This window comes from Amblyomma mixtum, chromosome 10 (assembly GCF_055824585.1).
Source record: "Amblyomma mixtum isolate Tamu chromosome 10, ASM5582458v1, whole genome shotgun sequence".
Classification (NCBI taxonomy): domain Eukaryota; kingdom Metazoa; phylum Arthropoda; class Arachnida; order Ixodida; family Ixodidae; genus Amblyomma; species Amblyomma mixtum.
In genome coordinates, this window is record NC_143021.1 from 23192426 (window position 1) to 23215357 (window position 22932).

Sequence of the window (22932 nt, forward strand, 5' to 3'; positions counted from 1 at the left end):
ATTTCAGTATGGTAAGAAGAGCCGCTCTCCTCACCTTCAAAGAACTTTTTGATCTTTAGGGAAGCCGTGAGGGCTCTACTATACGAATGAGGAGCAAACCATGGAGCCTGGTTACTTTTGACAAACAGTACATGTGGCCGAAGCCCAGCCCTCCCACAGCCTGTGCTGCCTCTAGGGCACACTCTAGGGTGTGGCGAAAGTGCCTCTTTGCAACAGACTTATGTTAGCTGCATGTACCGGCTGTTTCAGCGAGCATTTAAAAATATTTTCAAAAATAGGATTTTTGAAGGAAAAATACGTCTTTTGTGGCATAGTATGAACAGTATTGGTGGACGTCAGAAAATGGGTGAACCATCTTAACTAGTAGGCTGGTTCTAATATTTAATAAACTTTTTAACTAGTAGAGCTAGGTCATCATCATCATCATCAGCCTGACTACACCCACTGCAGGGCAAAGGCCTCTCCCATGTCTCTCCAATTAACCCTGTCCTTTGTCAGTTGCCGCCACTGTATCCCCGCAAACTTCTTAATCTCATCCGCCCACCTAACTTTCTGCCGTCCCCTGCTACGTTTGCTTTCTCTTGGAATCCACTCCGTTACCCTTAAGGACCAGCGGTTATCTTGCTTTCGCATTACATGCCCTGCCCAAGCCCATTTCTTCCTCTTGATTTCAACTAAGATGTCATTAACCCGCGTTTGTTCCCTCACCCACTCCGCCCGCTTTCGATCTCTTAACGTTACACCTATCATTTTCCTTTCCATAGCTCGCTGCGTTGTTCTTAACTTAAGCTGAACCCTCTTTGTTAGCCTCCACGTTTCTGCCCCATAGGTGAGTACCGGTAAGATACAGCTGTTTTATACTTTTCTCTTCAGGGATATTGGTAAGCTACCATTCATGATCTGAGAGAACCTGCCATATGCGCTCCACCCCATTCTTATTCTTCTAGTATTTCCCTCTCATGATCCGGATCTGCGGTCACTACCTGCCCTAAGTAGACATATTCTCTTACTACTTCCAGCACCTCGCTACCAATGGCGAACTGCTGTTCCCTTGCTAGGCTGTTGAACATTACTTTGGTTTTCTGCATGTTAGTTCTTAGCCCCACCGTTCTGCTCTGCCTGTCTAACTGATTGATCATGCTTTGCAGTTCTTGTCCTGAGTGGCTTAGCAACGCAATGTCCAACTACAAATCGCTAATTGCTACTAGGTACCTAGCTCTTAGCTCTCTCTTGCCTTGCTAGGAGCTAGGTACCTAGTAGCAATTAGCGATTTGTAGTTGGTCGTCAGTAGTAGCCATATCTTTTTAGAATTTCGAAAACACAATTACTGTCGCCACTGTGGCTCAACAAAATTTGGCTTTTTCCACTAGTTAACGTACACTGGAGGGGTTGCTTTGCCTGCATGCTTTCGAAAGTACATGTATTAGGTTTTTTGCGATGCAGCCAAACTTTGTCGAGCCACAGCGGCGACGGTAATCGCATCTTTAAAATTCTTAAAACTTGTATGGTTATTACAGAGCAGGCTTGAAATCTCTAACTGCAACTAGCTGCCCAACTCTACTAGTTAATTAATAAAAATTAGTTAATGAGCTCGCTAATTAATACCACCTCCTCCATTACGGTATTTAGGTACGTTGATGACTACCTTGTTCTTTGTGATGGCCAACGCACTAATTGGCTGGAAACCGTAATTGAGGAGGTGGGTCGCTTTGCGCGGGCTTTGCAGCCACTTATTGTCACGCACGAGCTTCCTGCTCAAGGGTCACTCAGATTTTTAGACCTGAGACTTGATCCAGACAAGGGATGTAGCGCCGAAACAGACAACACACATTAAGATAGACAGGACAGGCGCAATCTTGGTGTGTGTTGTCTGTTTCGGCGCTACATCCCTTGTCTGGAAACATGCACCAACTAGCCCCCAACAAGTATTACTGAGACTTGAGTTCACTAGAGGGCATGCCTGCTGGGCCTATGAGCCCAGAGGGGAGAAGGCGCCAATGCCCTACCAATCAGCTCACTCTAAGCTGACCAAGAGGGCTATTGTGAACTTGTGCCTCACAAATGCCTTGAGGAAGTCCTGTGTTCACAAAATGAAAGCGAGCTTTCTTCGCCAGGCGGAACGCCAGGTGAACGGAATCGGGTTACCCCTCGCACCTGTTGGTATCTGTTGCCAAGCAGATGAAAAAAAGCGCCTGATGCGGGCTAGGCCCGAGCAGCAAGATGTGGCAAAGAAAGAGAAAGAAAGGAGGCCGGTGGTAGCAATACCGTATATTCACAACGTTTCCCATCGCCTGAAAAGCATTGGTCGAAAAGCTAGCGTGAATGTTGTGATGACGGCTCCTAATAAACTCAAAAGTCTGTGCAGACGAGTCATTTCCGACCCGACCAAAAAGAAGCAGGGATGCACGGTAAAGCATCGAACCCCCTTTGTGGAGTGTACTGAAGACCTTGTTTATTCGTTGCCAGTGACATGTGGTAAACAATACACAGGGCAGACTGGCAGGTGCATGAACGAAAGGCTACTAGAACACAAAACTAATTTCGAGCAAGCTTACAGGAACCTGGGAATTCATTGCAGAGATTGCCCTTCAACAAGTTGTGCACCTGATTTCCAAAAATGTAGAGCTTTGGCTAATCACAAAGACCAGTTAGTCCGTGAAATAATCGAGGCAGCTTCGATAGCAAGTCTGCGCGACGATTGTGTTAGCACGCCGTCTGTTGCTTTGACAAAGAAAGAATTTGACACGTTAAAAATGTGATTATAAATCTGTGATTATTTATCGTATGTTGTAAATTTTTGGACGCTTGAACGATATGGTTGTGACGCATGGTTTTGAGGGGGTGAAGAAAGTATAAGAAGCAGTGTTTCTTCGAAATAAAAATCAGTTGTAAGTCAGCGCTTGTCTTTTGTCCCGGTGTTTTGCGCTGTTCTGTCACAAAGGAACTGCAAGGGTTGGTAAAAAATGCGAATTAAAATCTCAGCTGAAATTATGATAGACATGGGCAGGGCTTGCTTTTTTAAAAGCTAACTGTCCTTTTTGGGTAGGGGAGTGGGCGCTGACAGCAGGCTCTTGCCTAATTTATGAACATATTGCTTTGTTTTAGGTACCTTAGCCTACCATAAGCAGCATATACTCTTAATGAATTTTTATGTCTCATTAGATGGCATTGGTAGACTAGACAAAACTAAATTTTCATCAAGGCACACTCTCTCTTAAGTGAACTTTGTCGACCCCGTTAGTCGCCACTTTGATGCATGTCAAACCTAATGGGCGCCGTTGTGGTGGCTGAGTGGTTATGGTGCTTGGCTGCTGCCCCCAAAGATGCAGGTTCTATTCCAGCCATGATGGTTGCATTACGATAGAGATGAAATGCTAGAGGCCCAGGTAATGTGCGCTGGCACCGCACTTTAAGAACCTCGGGGTCAAGTTGTCAACAGTCCTTCATTAATCCGTCCCGCATAGCCTGCCCTGCTTTCTGATGTTAAACCCCATAAAACCAAGCAAAATTAATGGCGACATTATTTCTGAAAATATGTGTAAATTTATAGTGATTTTCTAAACCATAAAGGGGCACCGCGATGATTTCCTCAGTACCAGTTAATATCATTAAATAGATTCATCATGCTTTCCAGAGACCAGAGCAAAAAGAATTATTGAAATCGGAGCATGCAAGCGAAAGTTATTGCACTCTGAAAATTCGAAATAAAAAGCTCAGACGGAAACGCATTTCACCCGCCCATTTCACTCACCCAGTACTGAGATTGGGCGCTACCAATCAGAACCGCGCCTTGCGCACACGCAGCGGAAGCGTGCATGCAGTTGTTGCTTTGTGGGGCTGTAAACAGCCGCGCATTTTGACGGCTTCTTCCCCCCATGTACCCCGTGTACGCGACGCCGTAGTGAGGGCAGGGGTGACTAACAACAAAGGAAGCTCCCCGAAGTTTCTTTTTTAGTCGGACTTGAAGGCTGTCAGCGATAGCCCCCCTCCCCCCCAAACTCGACTCCCGTCTCATGTCCGGCCTTTCTGTTCACAATTTTGGGCAAGGTTTGTCGACTGCCTTTTTTTTTCGCTGCCGTCTTGGTATGGTCACGGGCGGTCTCGACGCGCGCGCTTTCTGGTTTGAGCCAACGTTCTTTGAACAGCGCTGGCCGCCACGAAGGTTTGAAGCGGAATAGAAAGTGTCGCCCCTAGCTGTATTCTTGTTAGTTTTTGTTCGCTTTCCGTGCTTTTTTCCAGTTTTTGTGGCATCCGAAGAGCTTTCAGTACTCAGAGACATAATATTTTGGATCCATTTCGCAAGTATAAAGGAACGATATGCAAACTGGACGCCCAACCAATGAGAAAGGCAGCGCCCTATCTGGATGCCACCTCATTTCCGCTGCCGCAAATGGCCGCCGCGTTGCGACACCTTCGGCTCGAAACAAGCATTTCTAGCGAAGATTAAAATATCAAATATTATGATTTCGCGGATCTCATTGCGTGTTCAAGACTCACAATGTCCCTTACTCTGCATACAAAGAATAAAGACCCCATGCTTTATCTACGTCGCAGGGCACCTTTAAGAATTTTTCGTGCCTCTTTCCTTTCGACTTTCCCTCTTTTGTTCCTGCCCATGATGAGTAGCAGGTCAATGTTTTTAAATTCCAGCATAATGTTGTTCTTCATTTCATTACACAACTTTCTCTTCATTGCTTTGCTAGTTGTGTCTGCCGTATACTATTATGCACAAATATTTGAAGCTCTGAGAGCTGTGGCCTGGTTAGTAAGTTCTGTATTCAACTACTCGGACATTATTTATTGCCCTATCTATGCAGACTTCTTGTAACCTGCAGTGGTAAATATCTTTAAAGGCAAACTTCTCTGTTATGTGCATAGATTGGGCAAGCTCATGTACATGCGACGCTCATAAGCTTGCATTTGTTTTCATAACCTTCTGTATGAGGCACTGATTTACTGGAATACTCTGCAAATATTCACTCCAATTACTTTTGCATAATATATTGAGATACTAATGTAGTTAAGGTTGGCTTGAGCGAAAATAACTGTGCTCAGATGAGTTCCTGGCCGCTTGTCGTTATCATTCTGAAGACATAAAACTACACAGGAGACAGGACACAGAAAAGATGCAGACAGGAGGAGCGTAGACAACTGATTTATTGAACGAAACGACCTTTCTTCAAGAGCAACGCATGCGCAACCAAACTTAACGCCAAAAGTAAAAGTACCCTATATTATCAACCCAAAAAGTCCAGTTCTTTCTGGTACAGGTGAATTGATGCTTCGCTAACACGTTTTTCCGCATCGTATCTAGCAGTTTGCCAGGCTTCAAAAATCTTGCGTGCCTTCCTGTCCTTCGTGCAGCCTATAATGTTCGTTTGCTGAAAACCGGCATACAGAATACTTTTTTCTTCTTGTCATTCATCTTACAAGACTGGCAGTGCCTTGCTAAATGCTGCCCACCGTGCTGGCTCAAAGAGTGGTTGTGCTCCTGAAGGCGTTTATTTATGCAGCGCCCCGTCTGCCCTACATAAACGGAACCACAGCTGAATGGGATCTCGTAGATAACTCCCAGCTTACAGGCTACAAACTTAGGTCCGCGGTTGACTCTGCACCCTACTTTCTTTTGCAGGTTATTGTTTGTTAATCGGCATAAACGAGACAGTTTACATGGGGCGGAAAAGAACACGTTGACACCAAATTCCCCCCCCCCCCCCACCACCTTCTTCAAACCGTGCGAGGTCTTGTCTGCATCTTTTCGGTGTCCTGTCTCCTACGTAGTTTGCCTTCAGAATTCTTACCAAGTAGCCTCTCATCACACACTTCTAGTTGTCTTTATCAAGCAAAGTATTCGTAGGTTTCTGGATTTTGTTAGCTGGCAAATATAAAGCAAGGATGGCAGGGTTTTTTAATGTCCATGGGGCATTCTTGCAAAGTTCAGTGTGCATGTAATTTATTTTCATGCAACATAAAAAGTCTTTCCTTAGCACTCATGTTTGAGACAAAATGCTGAGCACTTCACCACTTTAAAAATGAAGTCCATTGTAGTGCTGCACTAAATGATAGCTGGCTGCAGCTGTCGTGGCATCGCAAATTCACTGGGTAATATTTACACCTATTCATGATGCTTCAAGCCACTTGCATGCCATACAAACCTCTTGAAAGCACAGAATCCAGTAGTTTCGCCCTGGAGGTGTAGTACTAAAGCGAAAGTAATTCAAGCAACAGTTAATGATCTGCTAGGGCAACAGGATTCCAAGAGTTTGAGAAGAGAGTCGGAGCCAGGTGGAGCTGAAAAATTTGACTAGTAGTGGACAGGGATCCTGCGGTTTGTGGAGGACACAGGCAAATTGGAGACTTACGGAAGAATTTTTTTACCAGCCAAAAAAGACGCATACACAAGAGAGAACCACACAGGACAAGGGCTGGTAAAAGCCGTAGTCCTCTGTGGTTCTTTATTGTGTATGCGTGTTCTTTGGCTGGTAATTACCACACTTTCATCAAAGAAAGGTTTACAGGTTTTTGACTTGCATGCGAGAATGGGATCAACCAGCGATCCGCGTTGCCCGTTTCTGATGTTGCGAGCGTGTTCCGTTAGGCGCTCGTTCAGGCATCTCCCCGTCTGGCCGATATATCGTTTCTCGCATGACAAGGGAATTTTATACACAACACCTTCTTTGCACATAACGTAGGGCTTCTGGTGCCTAGTTGCGCATTCGCGCGCTTTGTTGGTGTTAGTTTCTCCCAGTTTGCACAAGGTTGCAAGTTTTTTCGGCGCCGAGAACACGACGCTCGCATTCGCTCGCTGACCAATTCTTTTCAAATTGTGGGAAATCTTGTGTAGATATAGTAACACAACAAGGTTTTTCCGTTCACGGGGGACCGAATTAGTGTGACACTGATTTTCTGGTTTCAGTTTAACAGGTATTTCGGTAACAGAAACTTGAACACGGGCGGGATACCCGACATTAGTCAGCCTCTTTGACAGGTCTTAAAACTGTTGCTCATCATGTGCGGACAAGATTTCCGGAGAGCATTTTGACTACATAAATTGACAATACCTCTTTTTACAAGTTTTGAATGAGCGGAGTTATGTGGGAGCATCGGCTTGTTGCTACGCGCCTGGTAGGCCCAGCATGTGTGATCAGCATGAAAGGTGAAGTTATCTAAAAATATAATGGAGTAATTAATGGGCAATTTGCTTGTTAAAACAGGCGGTTTAAAATGTTCTTTCCTGATAGTTAAAATGCTATGAGCCTTTGGCTAAAGTGAGATGTGGTTGCACTTAACAAGAAGAAAAAAGTCATCAACAAAATCTAAATACTTTGATTACGTCAAAGCTTTCTCGGTGACTGGAAACAGCCTTGTCAAGTTTGGATAAAAACAGGTTACTCAGAATCGGCGCTATTCACGATCAGATGCATATCCCTTCTTTCTGAAGGTAGGGTTTTCTTTCCCACTTAAGGAACGTTGACTGCAAGTAAATGGCTAAAATTTCTAAAAACTTCTCGCCGACACACCCGCCGAGTTCTGGAAAGCAACACACCCGAACTCATCTATGCACTAATCTACACAGTACAGCACCTTGTCCTTCGGCAGCGATCGAGTAATGTAGATCCTTAACATCTACAGAAAATGCATCAATGCTGTCATCAGAGTGCGACTGAACGAAGTCTAAAATTTTGTCAGATTTCTTTACGATAAAAGGGTCCTCAAGCGGCAAAAGGTTAAGTTTGCTTTGTAAGTACATTGAAACTGTTTTTTGCCAAGTGCCAGTTTCAGAAATGATCACCCTGAATGGGTTTTCCGGTTTATGGGTTTTTGCACTGAAAAACACGTCTAGAAAATCTTTTCGTGAGTCGCCTATTTCTTTAGCCAGCTTGGTAAGGCTTAACTTGTTGCATAGCTTCTTCGCTTTATATTTATTTTTGACATCATTATTTCATTGCGGCCGCTAAATACAGAAGACACGGTTTCGTCAGCCTTGGACTTGTAAAGTTCACAGGATAGAATCGCAAAACCACCTTATTTGTCAGCAGGCAGCACGACCAGGTACTGTTCCTTGATGGCGGCGAGAGAACTTGGTTTGACATGCACTCATTGATACCTGGTGCGCTCGGCATGTCAACGTAAGACTTGAGCAGTGACCTCAAGCATTTCCCCTCATTTTTCAGCTATCTTCATCCTGATGGCTAGCATTTGCCTGAACCTGGGTGCACTCCGAGGCAGCAAGATTCTGCATGCAGACATGCTTGAGCGCGTCCTGCGTTCGCCGGTGTCCTTCTTCGACACCACACCGATGGGCAGGATTCTGAACAGGTGCGCAATTTCTTACTGAAATTAGCCAGCCGAGCGGGCCAATCTAACCGGTGTACTAAGTGCGCGAATCATTTCTTTCGGCACAGGTTTTCGAAAGACATCGACACAGGCGATGTGACGCTGAGTTTCAACCTGAGGATGTTGTTGATGCAGTGCTTCAGAACGATTGTGTCGTTTATCCTCATCTCTATGGAGAACCCAATTTTCCTGGCTGCTGTCATTCCACTCCTCGTCATCTACTACTTCGTTCAGGTAACCAGTAAACCCTTTTCTGAAAAGCGATAGCGATGCGCTTTTTTTTTAAAACCATATTTGGGCTTTGTGTTGCACCCAACCATGTTGCAAATTCATGAATGATCGCAGAGGTGCCTAATGATATCAGCATCAGTCTCGCAAGCGGGAGGTGTGGGGTTCGATCCCCAGTGCAACCGGGTATCCACCGGTGATGCAATGGACACAAGCTTCTCTTGGCCTATTGCTTGGCTTTAGGTTGAAATGCTTGCGTAAGGGTCTTGGCCCAACCTTGAGTAGAACACACCTTGTGCCAAGGAGCTTTTTTTTTGGCCACAGTTGCCCTTGCGGCTTGAAAAACATCATCAAATATGTTAAATGAACATTGCCAATACTGATAGAAAGAGAGGTCAATGGGTTCTGCGAAGACAATTTGTAGAATTTTGTAAAATTCAGAAAACTACCAAAAAAGTAATTGTTGAGGTTATCGTTCCGAAGTGACATAGGGGCTTTTAGGAATGCTTTAGTGGAGACCTTCGTAATAGTTTAGCCTTTCACCAAACACTTAGCTTCAGGTTTCGCGGGACACGTGAAGTAATTATTTCATGCGCACATGGACACTCCTGAACACGCTAACATGTTCCTCTCTACAGAAATTCTACATCGCCACGTCACGCCAGCTGAAGCGGCTCGAGTCCATTTCGCGGTCTCCGATCTACGTGCACTTCTCGGAGACGGTGTCCGGCGGCAGCTCTATTACAGCGTACGGCGCTGTGGAGAGGTTTGTGGCCAGGTCTAACGAGCTGACAGACATCAACCACAGCAGCTTCTACCCAAGCATCGCGGCCAGCTGGTAAGACAGTGCTTCAAGCTCTTGCGTTTACTCGATGGAGAAGAACTTTGTGGAAGGAGGGTGCAGTGAAGTGAACCCCGTTCTTGGCGCAGCCACATGCTGCCAAATGAAGCGGAGTTTTCGCGGCATAAGGACTCCTCGCTAGCAGCAAGCGCTTCCGCCGCCAGATATTTTGTGAAGGTATCGTAGTGCACTTGCGGTAGTGTGAGTAGTTTGAGAGCGCCACTGCAGTTGATCTCAAAACCGTGCTCATAATGACAGCGGAAATGAGCCGTGCTTGTAGCTATTGTCGCTGATGCGAGTGCGGTCATTCTTGCCTTGTTGTCCGGTTATTCGGGATCAATGGCAGAGCGTGATCGACTGAAACACCAGTGAAAATTGGACACAAAGCTGCGCGGCAATATTGTTTTCTGATCTGAACATACGTGAACGATATGCTCTGAACGATTTTTGATCTGAACATGTTTGTGCGCTTGTTGATAGGCTATACTCCGCTCGCTGCGGCAAACAAGCGCTTTGCGCTGTCCTCACTTACTGCCTCGTCATTTGAGCTGTAATTTCCAGAACAACGTTGCCAATTCTCCAAACAAATTTTCTTCATGCACAAGAACCCATGCCAGAGCTTAAATAAGGCACGCGTGCGTGTAACTGTACATGTGGCGTTCGTGCTTTGGTTCAGACACTTCCTCACTCTAACTGAAATAGTGCGCTCGACAGTGAACAAACGCCGGTTAATAACATTCTAGTCGAAATAAGGAGGGAGAAAGGGGTGTGGGCAAGGTATCCGCTGGTGCTTAAAGGCAACGGAGTGGGTTCCAAGAGAAGGCCAGCGTAGGAGGGGGCGGGAGAAAGAAGAGCTACTATGGGGACTATAGTCGGAAACAACTTAAGGCTGCAGTGAAGCTCCGCCCTCATCTAGCCTCCTCCCGCGACGAAAAAGTAGTACGCTGCTTAAACCTTTCTTGTTACCAACTCAAGAAGCTTAACGCACGAAAAAAAATTGTGAGCTCTAGAATTTTGATACATAGATTGTTTTATATATTCAAACATTAAAAAGCTGTTTTTGTTTTTGTTTCTCGTTGCGATTGACCAGCGGAGTAATGCAGCAGGCCGCCGACCGCGGCCCAGTGTTAACAACTGCTGTTTTTAAATTGCATCCCACTATAGTTGGTATTGCATCGTAAGATTTTCGAAAGCGCTAAAGGCACGCAACAACATGCGCACAAGCACACACACGACAAAGCGCTACTGACAACTGTTCAGGATGGGAGATATGACGAAGTTTTCGGGGCTAGGGTGGCCGCAGCTAGTACGGGACAAGGTATTTGGCGAGTTATGGGAGAGGCCTTTGTGCGGAGTAGTCAGGCTGATGATAATATTGAAGGGATCAAACCAGTGATTCAGCAAACCACCATGCAGACAGGACGCAAACCTTGGAAGGGTTTAATGGCGGTTACACCCGGCCCTTCGATCGTCTTGGGCGACTTTAACGCTCACCACACCACGTGGGGAGGCGTTAGAATGAACATTAAGGTACGAAAACTTGTGTCCTTCGCCTCTGACTATGGCCTTCAGTGTCTAAATGACGGCTCCCCAACCTATATCGTAGGGAGAACTTACAGCCGCTGCCACGACTTGGCTTTCGTTTCTCGATGCCTTGTCAGCAATGTCCGGTGGTTTTCGGATATTGAAGCCCGCGGAAGTATCGATATCCCTATATATCTGATCATTACTGGCCTTTGCACATGCACCTCTGCCACATGCATGTGAGGCATCAATTGGTCAGTGTCTCAAGCATTTTTGGAAGATGCTTGCGGTGAAGGTTCATCCATTGGTTTAGAAGGGAAAATCAAGGACGCCATGGAAAATGCGACACGGTTTTTCACCCAGTTAGAAAGTACACGGAATTTGATATTAAATTGCAGCGCCAGCGATCACTGCGACGAAGGGCAGATCTTAGATACCGACGCTCAAAGTCGAGCCTTGATCTCAGAGAGGCGAGGCGCATGCAAAAATAAAAAATCCGCGCAGAATTCAAGCTCTCCAGGCACAACGTTAGAGGTCATTCTTCGAAACCCTTGACCCACGGAAATCTTTGTCATGCATCTGGAGTGTCGTTCATGGCCTTCGAACATCACCACACCAGCTGCACTCTTTCAAGTCTCTTTCACTCTCTTTCACTCTATGATACTGTAGTGCGAGTGTCACCTTACTTCGTTGCCTATTGCACTTTATCCTCTGTTGTAGTCCCGAGCAATGCCGGAGAATACTATTTGTATTGCATGTAAAGAGATACTTGATGATGGCGACGAGTGTATCACTTGTGACGAATGCAGTTGCAGTTACCACAATGGAAACTGTTCTGGAGGTTATGTAAAAAGTACAAAGGGGAAAGCCTCCAAGACCACATGGAAGTGTCCGACTTGCATACTTGCCAGAACCAGAGGGGGAAAGTCGAATGAAAAGTCGAAAAATGAACAGGCATGAGAGCACAATGCTGAACTATCGCAAATCAACGCCAAGTTAACTGTTCTCTTGCAGATGAAAGAGAAAGTCGACGCTCTAAGTAGCTTGAAAGAAGTTATAGAAAGTCTTGAACAGTCAGTGCAGATGATGTCAGCCAAGTATGACGAGCTTCTAGAAACGCAAAAACGACACGATACGGAAATACAAAATCTGAACAAACGTCTTGAAGTCGTAGAATCGGTGGGATCTGAGGCTGAGGTGGGTCGATTGAAAAGGCAAATAAATGACCTTGAACAGTATGGACGACGCCAGAATCTTGAGATACATGGTCTGAAATACACTGAGAACGAAAACGTGTTGGCTGTTGTGAACGACCTTGCATTGTCTTTGAGCCTTGAACCGGTCACTGAGAGTGAAATTGAAGGTGTGCACAGACTTCCTCACAGGAAAAATGAGGACAAAACGCCTCCTGTGCTGATCCGCTTTGTCAGCCGGAAAACAAAAGATCAATGGCTAGCAAAAGTAAAGGATCTGAAAGCTAAGCAATCAGACATACGCCTTTTTGACAACCTGACAGCCTTCAACAGGCGACTCTTGTGGCTGGCACGTTCAAAGGCAAAGCAGTGTGGCTACCAGTATACCTGGCAGAGAGGTGGCAAAATATTTGTCAGGAACAGAACCGGAGAGAATGCAATCTGCATTGCTTGCGAAGACGACTTGGTAAACATTCGGTAGCCTTAGGTTTTCACGCGCGCTGATCTTCTGTGGGAAAAAAGAAACCTATCATGACCTATTTTGATATTGATTCTTTCAATAAGTACATGCTGAATTCTGGAAAGTCTCTCAACAATTCTCAGTTTTTTTTCATTTAAACGCACGAAGCCTGCAAAACAAAATAGATGAAATGGTTGTGTTGCTGTCAACTTTGAGGTTAAAGTGGGATGTATTAGTATTTTCTGAAACTTGGTTTAGCAATGATAATGATGCTCCTAACATTGATAATTATAAATGTGTATCTTTGGCGCGACAACAGAAAAGAGGAGGGGGCTTATCAATTTATTTGAGGAATGAAATCGGCTATCACTGTTTACCTGAATGCTGTGAAATGAATGAAGATGTAGAAGCTTTGTCTTTGTGCTGCGGAAAAATTGTTGTTATAGGTATATACAGACCGCCTTCAGGTTCGGTATCTGCGTTTTGCAACTTTGTTGAAAAAACTTTGGAATGTCTCTCTTAATAATTATGAAGTGGTTTTTCTTGGTGATATAAATGTTGATATTCTGGGTCAAACGTCCGTTACGAGAAATTTGCTAGATTTGTACAACAGCTATGGGTTTGTGAACTTAATTTCCTCACCAACAAGAGTTACTGACAACTCTGAAACGCTTATTGATGTGTGCTTTACGAATATTTGCACTAGTGATGTCCCGGCTGGCGTTTTGACATTAAGCATTAGTGACCATATGCCTATATTCTGTATAGTTCCGAGTCAACCAAAACAACACAGGAGTAAACCGGAATCTTCCACATTTAGAAGAATTGATGAAAACAGCTTATCAGAGTTTCGACGTCTTTGTGCTAGCACAGATTGGAGTAATATTTTAAGACAGGAGGATGCATGCCAATCGTACACAAATTTTATATCTACTATTCAAGAACACTACAATACTGCATTTCCGCAAGCAACGCGCAGAACTCATAGAAAATCAAGAAAGCCGTGGATTTCAAAACAACTATATGACCGCATACAGGAAAAGAACAGACTTTTTTCTCGTTTTGTGAGAACAAAAGACACTGACATTCTCCGTCAATTCAAAACGTTCCGCAATAAGTTAGGCGCTGACATTAAAAAAGCAAGAAGTGATTATTACGCGAGAAAGTTCTCCATGTCTGATGGCTCGAAGGGAACATGGAATACACTTAACGATCTTCTAGGTAAAAACAGAACCAATGCACCCGTCTCACTCCACATTCATGGCGCGAACTATGATGGCGCTGAACTAGCAAATGAATTTAATGGGCATTTCTTATCTGTTTTTCCCCAAAATCAACTGATGGTCCACATCAAGATGCCTGTCTATATAACCAGTAAACAAAGTAATTCTATGTTTTTGTTACCATGCACTGACTCTGAAATAATTACCATTATTCACTCCTTACGCAGTAATAGTGCTCCAGGTGTCGATGGCATAGCTCCAGTCCCGATCAAGAAAGTAGCAGATGTCATTGCGATACCATTAGCACATATAGTTAACCTAATGTTCACGACAGGCACATTTCCACATCAGTTGAAAATAGCTCGTGTCACTGCCATTCACAAAGGGGGTGACATTAATGATTTAAATAATTATCGGCCGATGTCCATTCTTTCAGTCTTTTCTAAGATTGCAGAACTTGCAATAAACACACGTCTTTCTCAATATCTCGACAAAAACCATGTCATCTCCAAGCAACAGTACGGATTTCAAAAAAACAAAACAACTGAGGCCGCCTTACTGGAAATCAAAGAAAAGCTAATTGAAAACATAGAAAATAAACTGCTAACAGTTGGCATATTCCTTGATATGAGGAAAGCGTTTGACTCGGTTAACCATAAGATATTGCTTGAAAAAATGCAGTGTTATGGAATACGCGGCGTTCCTTTAACCTTATTTGCTAGCTACCTTGACAACCGATCTCAAACAACTATCATTAACGGTATTTCATCTGGGATCGGTCAGATTGTGTCTGGTGTGCCACAGGGCTCCGTTCTAGGACCAATGTTGTTCTTATTATATATTAATGATATCGTCAACCTTCGTCCAGCAGACAACATTATAATCTATGCAGACGATACTAACGTATTTTTTTCAGGGCAAGATAGTAATATTTTGCAAGCAGCCTCCAATAGTTGGTTATCCCAATTGTCTGTTTGGTTAAAATCAAATAGGTTAGAACTTAATGTCAGGAAAACAAAGTACATACTGTTTAGAGCCAAAAATAAGGAAGTTCCGAACAACTTCCAAATTCACTTCGAACAAGCTCCTATAACTCGTGTCAGCTCTACAATGTTCCTTGGAGTCATTTTTGAAGAACATTTACTCTGGACAGATCATGTAAACTACGTTTGCACTAAAATGGCTCGCTCTGTTGGTATCCTAAATAAATTTCGCACAATACTGCCTCGAAAATTCAAACTACAAATTTATTTCTCTCTAGTCTTTTCGCATGTACAATATTGTTTGTTGATCTGGGGAACGACTACCTCAACCAATCTTGTGAAAGTACTTACTTTACAAAAAAGAGCTGTACGAGCGATTGATAATTTACATTACAGTGAGAGCACAGGTCCTTCCTTCCTCAACCATAGACTGCTAACCATCACGGCGGCTTACCACAAGAAGCTTGCTGTTTATATCAGAAACCTTATGAAAGGAAGCTGGCAGACTTTCGAGAGCACATATTTAATTGCCCAAACAGCATACAGTCTTAGGCACCCTCAATACCATGCATCAAAATCCCGTACAAACTATGGGTTCCGAAAACTAACTCACATAATTCCTCATACATTAAACACCTATCCATATTTAACAGAATTGTCGCTACAAAATATGTCCGAGGTCAGGTTTAGGAAAACTGTTCATGAATATTTTTGTTATAGCTAGTTGTGGTGTGTTTCTACCTAATCAGTTTTTGTCTTTGTTATGTTTTGATCTTAGTTTGATGTGCTTAGCTCTATGCATGCTTGATCTCTGTTTCGTTGTTAATATATCCGCTGCTTTTCTAGTTTCTGTTACTTATGGAAACTTTGTACCATTGCCAAGTGCCACTTTGTTTTGTTTTTTTTTTACATGGGGAGGGCAGGCCTCTGTCAGGCGCTACTAGGCGCCTTTAGCTTGCTCTCCCTTGTTTGCAGTCTCTGTACTGGCCAAACAAAACCAATAAATGAAATGAAATGAAACGACGTAGTGAGGTCGAGGTAGCTGAGGATTTCTGCGCTAGGTTAGCAGGACATTCCACCCCACCTGCAACGTTGTATTGGAGCGATGTTCCCGCTTCTCGGAATTCTCTCATGGACCTTCCCCTCTCTTTAGAGGAACTTGACGCCATGCTGGCTTGTTGCAGACTGTGATCATCGCCAGGACAGGACGGTGTGTCATGCATTGCACATGCAAACCTTGGATACGAAGCTAGGCGCATCTTTTTGCAGTATTACAACAAATCTTGGAATGAGGGCACAGTTTCAGACGAGTCAAGTACAGTCGTCTAGTTCCACTCCTTAAACCAGTGAAATCGCCTCTTGACCTCACATCATACCTTCCAGTTGCGCTGGCTAGCTGCGTTGGCAGAGTACTGGAAAAGATGGTACTTACACGTATTGAGGGGTACCTGGAGCGCTACCGCATATATCCGTCGGTAATGTCCAGGTTTTGATATGGACGCTCTTCAATTGACAACGTGGTCAACCTGCATGGTGTCATCCATCCCGCGCCAAAAACATCTCAAGCGCTTGACCACGGCATTCTTCCTGGATATAAAGAGCGCATCCGACACAAATTCAGCAGGCTATTTTGGACGCTCTGGAAGCTGTCGAGCTTCCTGGTCGTGTTTTCTGTTGGATACGCAGTTCAACAGATCCCTCTTTGTGCAGACTGAGGATAGCCCAACACATTCTCATTTCACTTCCCGTGGAGTCCCGCAGCGTGGAGTGCTTAGCCCAACGCTGTTCGACCTTACACTTGTCGGGCTTCTCGACATACTACCACAGTTCGCGCAACTCTCAATCTGTGCGGACGATATCGGCATCTGGGCAGCCGGAGTTACGCGCCCACAAGTTCGAGCAAGACTTCAAAAGGCGTCAAGTATTCTTGCGGTCTACCTCCACCTGCAAGGCCGACAAATTTCAACCGAAAAGTGCTCGCTTGTTGCCTTTATACTCAAGAACATGTCTTATGGTACTGTGTGCATAAATGGCACAGAAATACCCTACGCAAAGAGCCAGCGTTTTCGGGGAGTAAGTGCCGAAATGTGCCTCTACGGCCGCATCTGTACTCATAGCCCAGGAGCATCCAATCCCTACCTACCTGACAGGTGACGCACCAAGGGCACATTTTCGACACATATCCCGGGTTTCCACTCACCATCTTGCCAGTCTTCCTGTTTCCAGGCCGCGCACATCGTTTACAAACATCACCATGCACATCTCGCCATTCTGATATCCCAGTTTACACCCGCATCTAGACCGTCCTCGCCACTTTGGAGCCTGCACAATCCCCGTGTGCTTCTCTCAATACCTGGCATAAGGAAGAAGAACGTTTTATCGCCGAAAGAACTCAAACAAGTCACTCTACACCGATAGCTCAGTGAACTTTCTCATTTCTTCGGGCTCCGTTGTCATCCGCGCAAGGACTGCAGAAATTAGTTAGGATAGCTCACCAGACTTCTCCGACTGGTGCACAACTCACCGCTCTTCGTGTCGCCATTGAAACCATCACTCAGCGCCCTCAGCAGTGGTCTATTTTCACCGATTCCAAAGCTGCCCTTCAAGGCTTACAGCTGCTTTCGCCATGTTTCCCATGAACAATTGGTCGCAGAAATTCGACAACTACATCACTCTGCCACCAATTTAGGGCATGACATTATCTACCAATGGCTACCGGGGCACAGCGGCATGGCTGGCAATCACCGCACGGATGAGGTCACGCGAACTCCTCACCACGACGGCAATTTTGCGTCGATCCCCATTTCGAGAACAGACGAAGAGGGCAGGCTTCACGAACTTGCCCAGGACATCACGCTTGCCGCATGGAATTCCGGCCAATTTTCCAGTTCACGTTTAGAATACCTGGACCCAGGTCTGAAGCTCCGGCTTCCATCTGGCCTACCAGGACGTGAAGAAACTGCTGTGTCGCCGGGGGCTTGGTGTAGCTTTCACCAACCATTACTCTTTCTTAATCGGTATGGCTGATAGCCCTGCATGTGCCATGTGCGGGTATGACGAGACTATATCCTACATTCTTTGTGACTGCTCTGCTTACAGCACTGAAAGGCAGTTCTCAGCCGTGCGCTGAGGCATCTAGATCCACGCCCACTGACGGAAATAAAGATTCTCGACCACTGGCGGGGGCAGTGGTCGGCGGTGAAGGAGTCCAAGGCATAACTCCTCTTGTTGAGAACTTCTGGAGTGCATGACGAGTGTGACTTCAACGAACGCTGACTTTTCAGAGTGACTTTAATTTTCTGCTACAAACAGGCTCTTTCCCAAACCTACATATACTAAACAAAATGCACCCTACGATATACGCGGACAAATGTCCCTGGTACGACGAAAAACCTACTCTATACCATACCACATGGGCCTGCCAAAACATAGACGTGGTCCCCAAAATACAAAACCCGAGTGCGGAGCAGTGGGAGACTCTGCTGTCCAGCGACCGCTGTAAAGACCAACAAGGTCTGGTACAGCGAGCTCAACGGGCGGCAGTTGCCAGCAGAGCCCTCGACTGAGGGCAACCGACCATTGATTAGAGGCGGACGACTTCGACAGAGAAGGCTCCTGGGGGTAGAACCAAGACGTCTCAGAAGATGTCCCCAAACCGCAAGAAAAACCATTAGTGTCAATAAAGTTTTCCCTTCCTTCCTTCCTACTCTCCTTTGGTAAATTGGTTTTTGAGGAAAGGAAACAGCGCAGTTTCCGTCTTACATATTTCGATGGATACCTGAACCGCGCCGCAAGGGAAGGGAGGAAGGTGAGAGTGAAAGAAGAGAGAGAGAGGAACAGGTGCCGTAGAGGTCTGCCGAATCATTTCGACCACATGGGGATCTTTAACGTGCACTGACATCGCACAGCACACGGGCGCCTCTTGCGTTTCGCCTCCATCGAAACTTTGTCTTTCATTTTTTTTTATCCCCTGACCCCTTCCCCCCGTGTATGGTAGCAAACTGATTAGTCTTCTGGTTAACCTCCCTGCCTTTCTTCATATTCCTCCTCCTCCGCCTTGGGGGGTTTAAATTTCCTACCATACCTTGCTGTGCAGTGCCACTTCTGGAAAGTTAGTTCCCTGGGAGGTGGCGCTGGTAGAACCTCTGTGCATTTTTTATTATCTCAAAACGTCGTGCTCGCAGAGTTCACGTCTTTTTTTATTGCTCTACACTACCGTCGCTCCTAATGCATCGCTCAAAGCGTTGTGACACTGCGATCATGAGTGTCCGCGTCCAGAGCCGCCGCCGAATCTCGCATCCGCCCTCCCTACCAAGTGGAGCGTGGTGGCGCGTTTCAAACACTTGACGCCTTGCCAGTGTTTCTGTCATATGCGACTGGCGGTCAACGGACAGGCTGAATTGTGGCCTCCGTGTGTGGGGCTATGCAGGTGGCTTTCCATCCGGCTGGAGTTCCTCGGCTACAGCATCGTCTTCATAGCCGCGCTGCTGGCTGTGCTCACCAGGGAGACGCTCTCACCTGGCCTCGCTGGTCTCTCAGTGAGCTACGCGCTCACGGTGAGCGCCACAAACAGTTGCCTCTTTGCTGGTTAGTTAACGTTTAGAGATGGGAAGAGGGCGGAGTGAGTGAGGGAACAAACGCGGGTTAATAACATCTTAGTTGAAATCAAGAGCAAGAAATGGGCTTGGGCAGGGCATGTAATGCGAAGGCAAGATAACCGCTGGTCCTTAAGTGTAACGGAGTGGATTCCAAGAGAAGACAAGGGTAGCAGGGGACAGCAGAAAGTTAGATGGGCGGATGAGATTAAGAAGTTTGCGAGGATACAGTGGCGCAACTGGCAAAGGACAGGGTTAATTGGAGAGACATGGGAGAGGCCTTTGCCTTGGAGCGGGTGTAGTCAGGCTGATGATGATGATGATGATGAGAACAGGCGCAGCGCATAGGGCGCAAGCACGTGAAGAAACATTATCAGAACATAACGCATAGGGCGCACACTAGATTAATGTAGGAGAACGACCTCAACCCTTACTTCCTGCTCGCGACCTAGCCCGACCTAGATTTAGATCTTGCACCAAAGTGTCGGGTCAAAATTTTTACTGAGGTGTTTTCTTCACCCTGCCTCACAGCTTTCATGCTATTTCGGAGCACGAAAATTATATACAAATTTTTTTGAAGCAGCAATTTCAGTCCAGAAATGGCCAAATTGAATTTTATGAGATGACTTATGGAGCGGTTGTTTTAATCGCATCACATTTCAGTTTGCAAGACAAATAACCATAATGTTCAATGAGCGTTATCTTGTCGAACCGCCGTTTGGCTGCCATCCCATTATTTCACCTTTTCACGAGCGCCTTGCAGCAATCCCCATTTTGACCGCTTTATTTTCTGCTCTCATTCGCTCTGCAGGTGACGGCCACATTGAACATGCTCGTTCGGGCGACGTCCGACACAGAGACAAACTTGGTGGCGGTAGAGCGGTGCTTTGAGTACACGCGAACTCCTCAGGAGGTAAGAGTTCGCACTTTCATCTTGGATACGCGGCACTTGGTGCAAGGTAGGCGCTGTGAACTTGCGTCCACAGGATTGAATGAACCGAGCGAAAAGGGTGTGATTTCGTTGGTAATAAAACGTCGCAAACAACGAGAACGGCCGGAGGCTAAGTAGGCATACAGAGCGCTGACTTTCAGATACGAGTAATGACCAAAGTTTACATGCGTAGAGTGTTTGCTAAAAGTACCCAAACGAATGGCTTTGTTTGACATTCGTATCGAAGCACTTGTGGCACCTTTGAAGGTGTAAATCTAAGTAGAACCCTTGTCCTAAGCTTTTTAGAGATTTTGGTCCTGACGGCTGCCGTATGGGCTCCACTATATGACGTAGAAGCGAACCCCATTGCTTTGCAACTTTTCGTCGACATTACTTAAAGAGCAAGATCGTAAACTTCTTCCGCCTCGAACCCTGACGTGTACTAATGCATGCAGTGCGTCGGCAGTGCAGTAAATTTAAGAGTGTGATTGCTCATTAGCATGCACCTCAGCGCAACCAATCGCTCAGAAAGAAAAGCAATTCAGTGTATGAAAATCTTCCCACTGGAGGGTCCGGGATTCAAACGCGAGACTACTGCCCGTACGGAGCCGTCTTCCTACTCTGTAGTTTAACCAAGTCCAGTATTTTTAACAATATATTTCAATTTGCATTGCGCTTTGCCGTGACGTGCCGTCTTTCCCAAAAGTTATCGAGCAGCGGTGGCGCTGTGGTCCACGGCACTGACCGCTGCTCCCCGGCTTCGAGTAAAAACTGGGTGACCTAAGCTCGCGCTTTCGCCCTCCTTCCTTGGATGATAAGAAGTAGGCAGCATGTGTGGCGGTCAATTTCACGCCATTAGAGTGCTTTCATACTGAGCGAGGACGCAGGATTAAGTAAGTCAGTTATCACTCGGAGCCGAGAGCAGCGTTCTGTCGCCTTCCTGTGTGTGTGAATTTCGCGTCGATATGTGTGATACCGACTACCAACTAGCCCAACTTAAAGCATTAGCAGTTACTATTTCTCGTACTAGCGTGTGTTCTGTCGCCTTCTCTTGTCCTGTGGGTGCGAATTTCGCTAATCAATATGTATGATACCGACTACCAACTAGCCCAACTTAAAGCATTAGCAGTTACTATTTCTCGTACTAGCGTGTGTTCTATCGCCTACTCTTGTGCTGTCTGTGTGAATTTCTCTAGTAAATATGTGTGATACCGACTACCAACTAGCCCAACTTAAAGCATTAGGATTTAGCAGCGGCCAGCGCTGAAGATAGCTGCGCCGTCGCTCGGCTGCAAGGCCGCTCCTCCCTGCCGGCGCGGCTGCTCGGTCACTTTTGGCAGACGGCACGTCGATCCTAACGAAAGCAACAAAAGGTGGGCAAGAAAACAGCCGTCTCGCTAGCCGTACTCCCTTGACCCATCCAGTTAGGCCGGGTCACACGGACCACGCTGCGCCAACTTCTCGCGCAATGGACGCTCAGATTCTTTGTCGAGTACGCCGACAGAGATCGTGACACCATCCGAATTCTTGGCCTCCACCTCCAAGCCAACGGAGCCAACACCAACACAATACAACGCTTGCATCGATACAAACAGCAGACAGCCCGTCTCATACGGCGCGTTTCCAACAAGCGGGCAGGCATGAAGGAGGCGAATCTCCTTCATCTCTTTCAAGCATTTGTAGTAAGTCGTATTGCTTACACTGCTCCATTTTTACGTCTCACGCTCATGGTGAAGCACCGCCTGGATTTCCTTATCCGCAGCGGCGTCAAAACAGCCCTTGGTCTTCCTCTCTCTACTCCCAACGACAAGCTCCTCGCCCTTGGTGTCTCCAACACGGTTGACGAGCTCATTGAGGCAGCCCTCCTGGCGAAGCGCCAACGCCTCTCCCTAACTTCCGCAGGCCGCTCTATCCTCGAATGACTTCGCATCGCTCCCTTCCGTCCGCCATCCTCGGTGGTCAATCTCCCACCTGCCATCAGGGCCAACATCAAGACTCTCCCTCTCCTCCGCAACATGCATCCAACTCATCATCAAGATCGCAGAGAAGCTCGGGCCGCGTCACTCCAGCAGCGATATGCTGGTCGACTTGACGTGCTTTACACAGACGCGGCAGACCATCCTACTCGGACTGCTGCAACAGCGGTTGCCACAGCTGAGAACATGACTCTTCATGCCTCCTGCTCCGTACGCACTTCACATATCACTACAGCGGAGGAAGTAGCTATTACTCTCGCGCTCTCCACTTCTAAAGCTAGAGTAGTCATAAGTGACTCACAGTGCGCCATTCTTAAATTTACTCATGGCCGTATTTCAGTCGAAGCGTTTCGCGTACTCGTATCAAATCCTCCTAAACACCTGACCCTATGGATATGGGCTCCAGCCCACATGGGTATGAAGGGTAATGAGGGAGCACATGAGCTAGCTCGAGGGCTCACTTTCCGAGCAGCTTTTCACCCCGCCCCCAACATGCCCGCCTTGGTCAGGAAGGACACCATAATCACTTCACGCGATCTGCTCCAGCACTATCGTCTTTCTCGCCAACTCTATCCAGGTCCGCACCAAGAACTTAAAAAGACAGAGGCCGTCACATGGCGCCAACTCCAGACGAACACTTT

General features: G+C 46.2%; 1 protein-coding gene across 1 annotated transcript in view; it reads left to right on the plus strand.

Annotated features, from left to right (window-relative positions):
* LOC149325353 (ATP-binding cassette sub-family C member 3-like) overlaps window positions 1-22932 on the plus strand; it is a 63820-nt gene that overhangs the window by 12658 nt on the left and 28230 nt on the right. The window contains exons 2-6 of the mRNA XM_089564241.1: window positions 8175-8319; window positions 8406-8571; window positions 9204-9403; window positions 19219-19345; window positions 20196-20297. Coding sequence (XP_089420367.1) covers window positions 8175-8319; window positions 8406-8571; window positions 9204-9403; window positions 19219-19345; window positions 20196-20297 — 740 coding nt within the window. The remainder of the gene's footprint in view (window positions 1-8174; window positions 8320-8405; window positions 8572-9203; window positions 9404-19218; window positions 19346-20195; window positions 20298-22932) is intronic.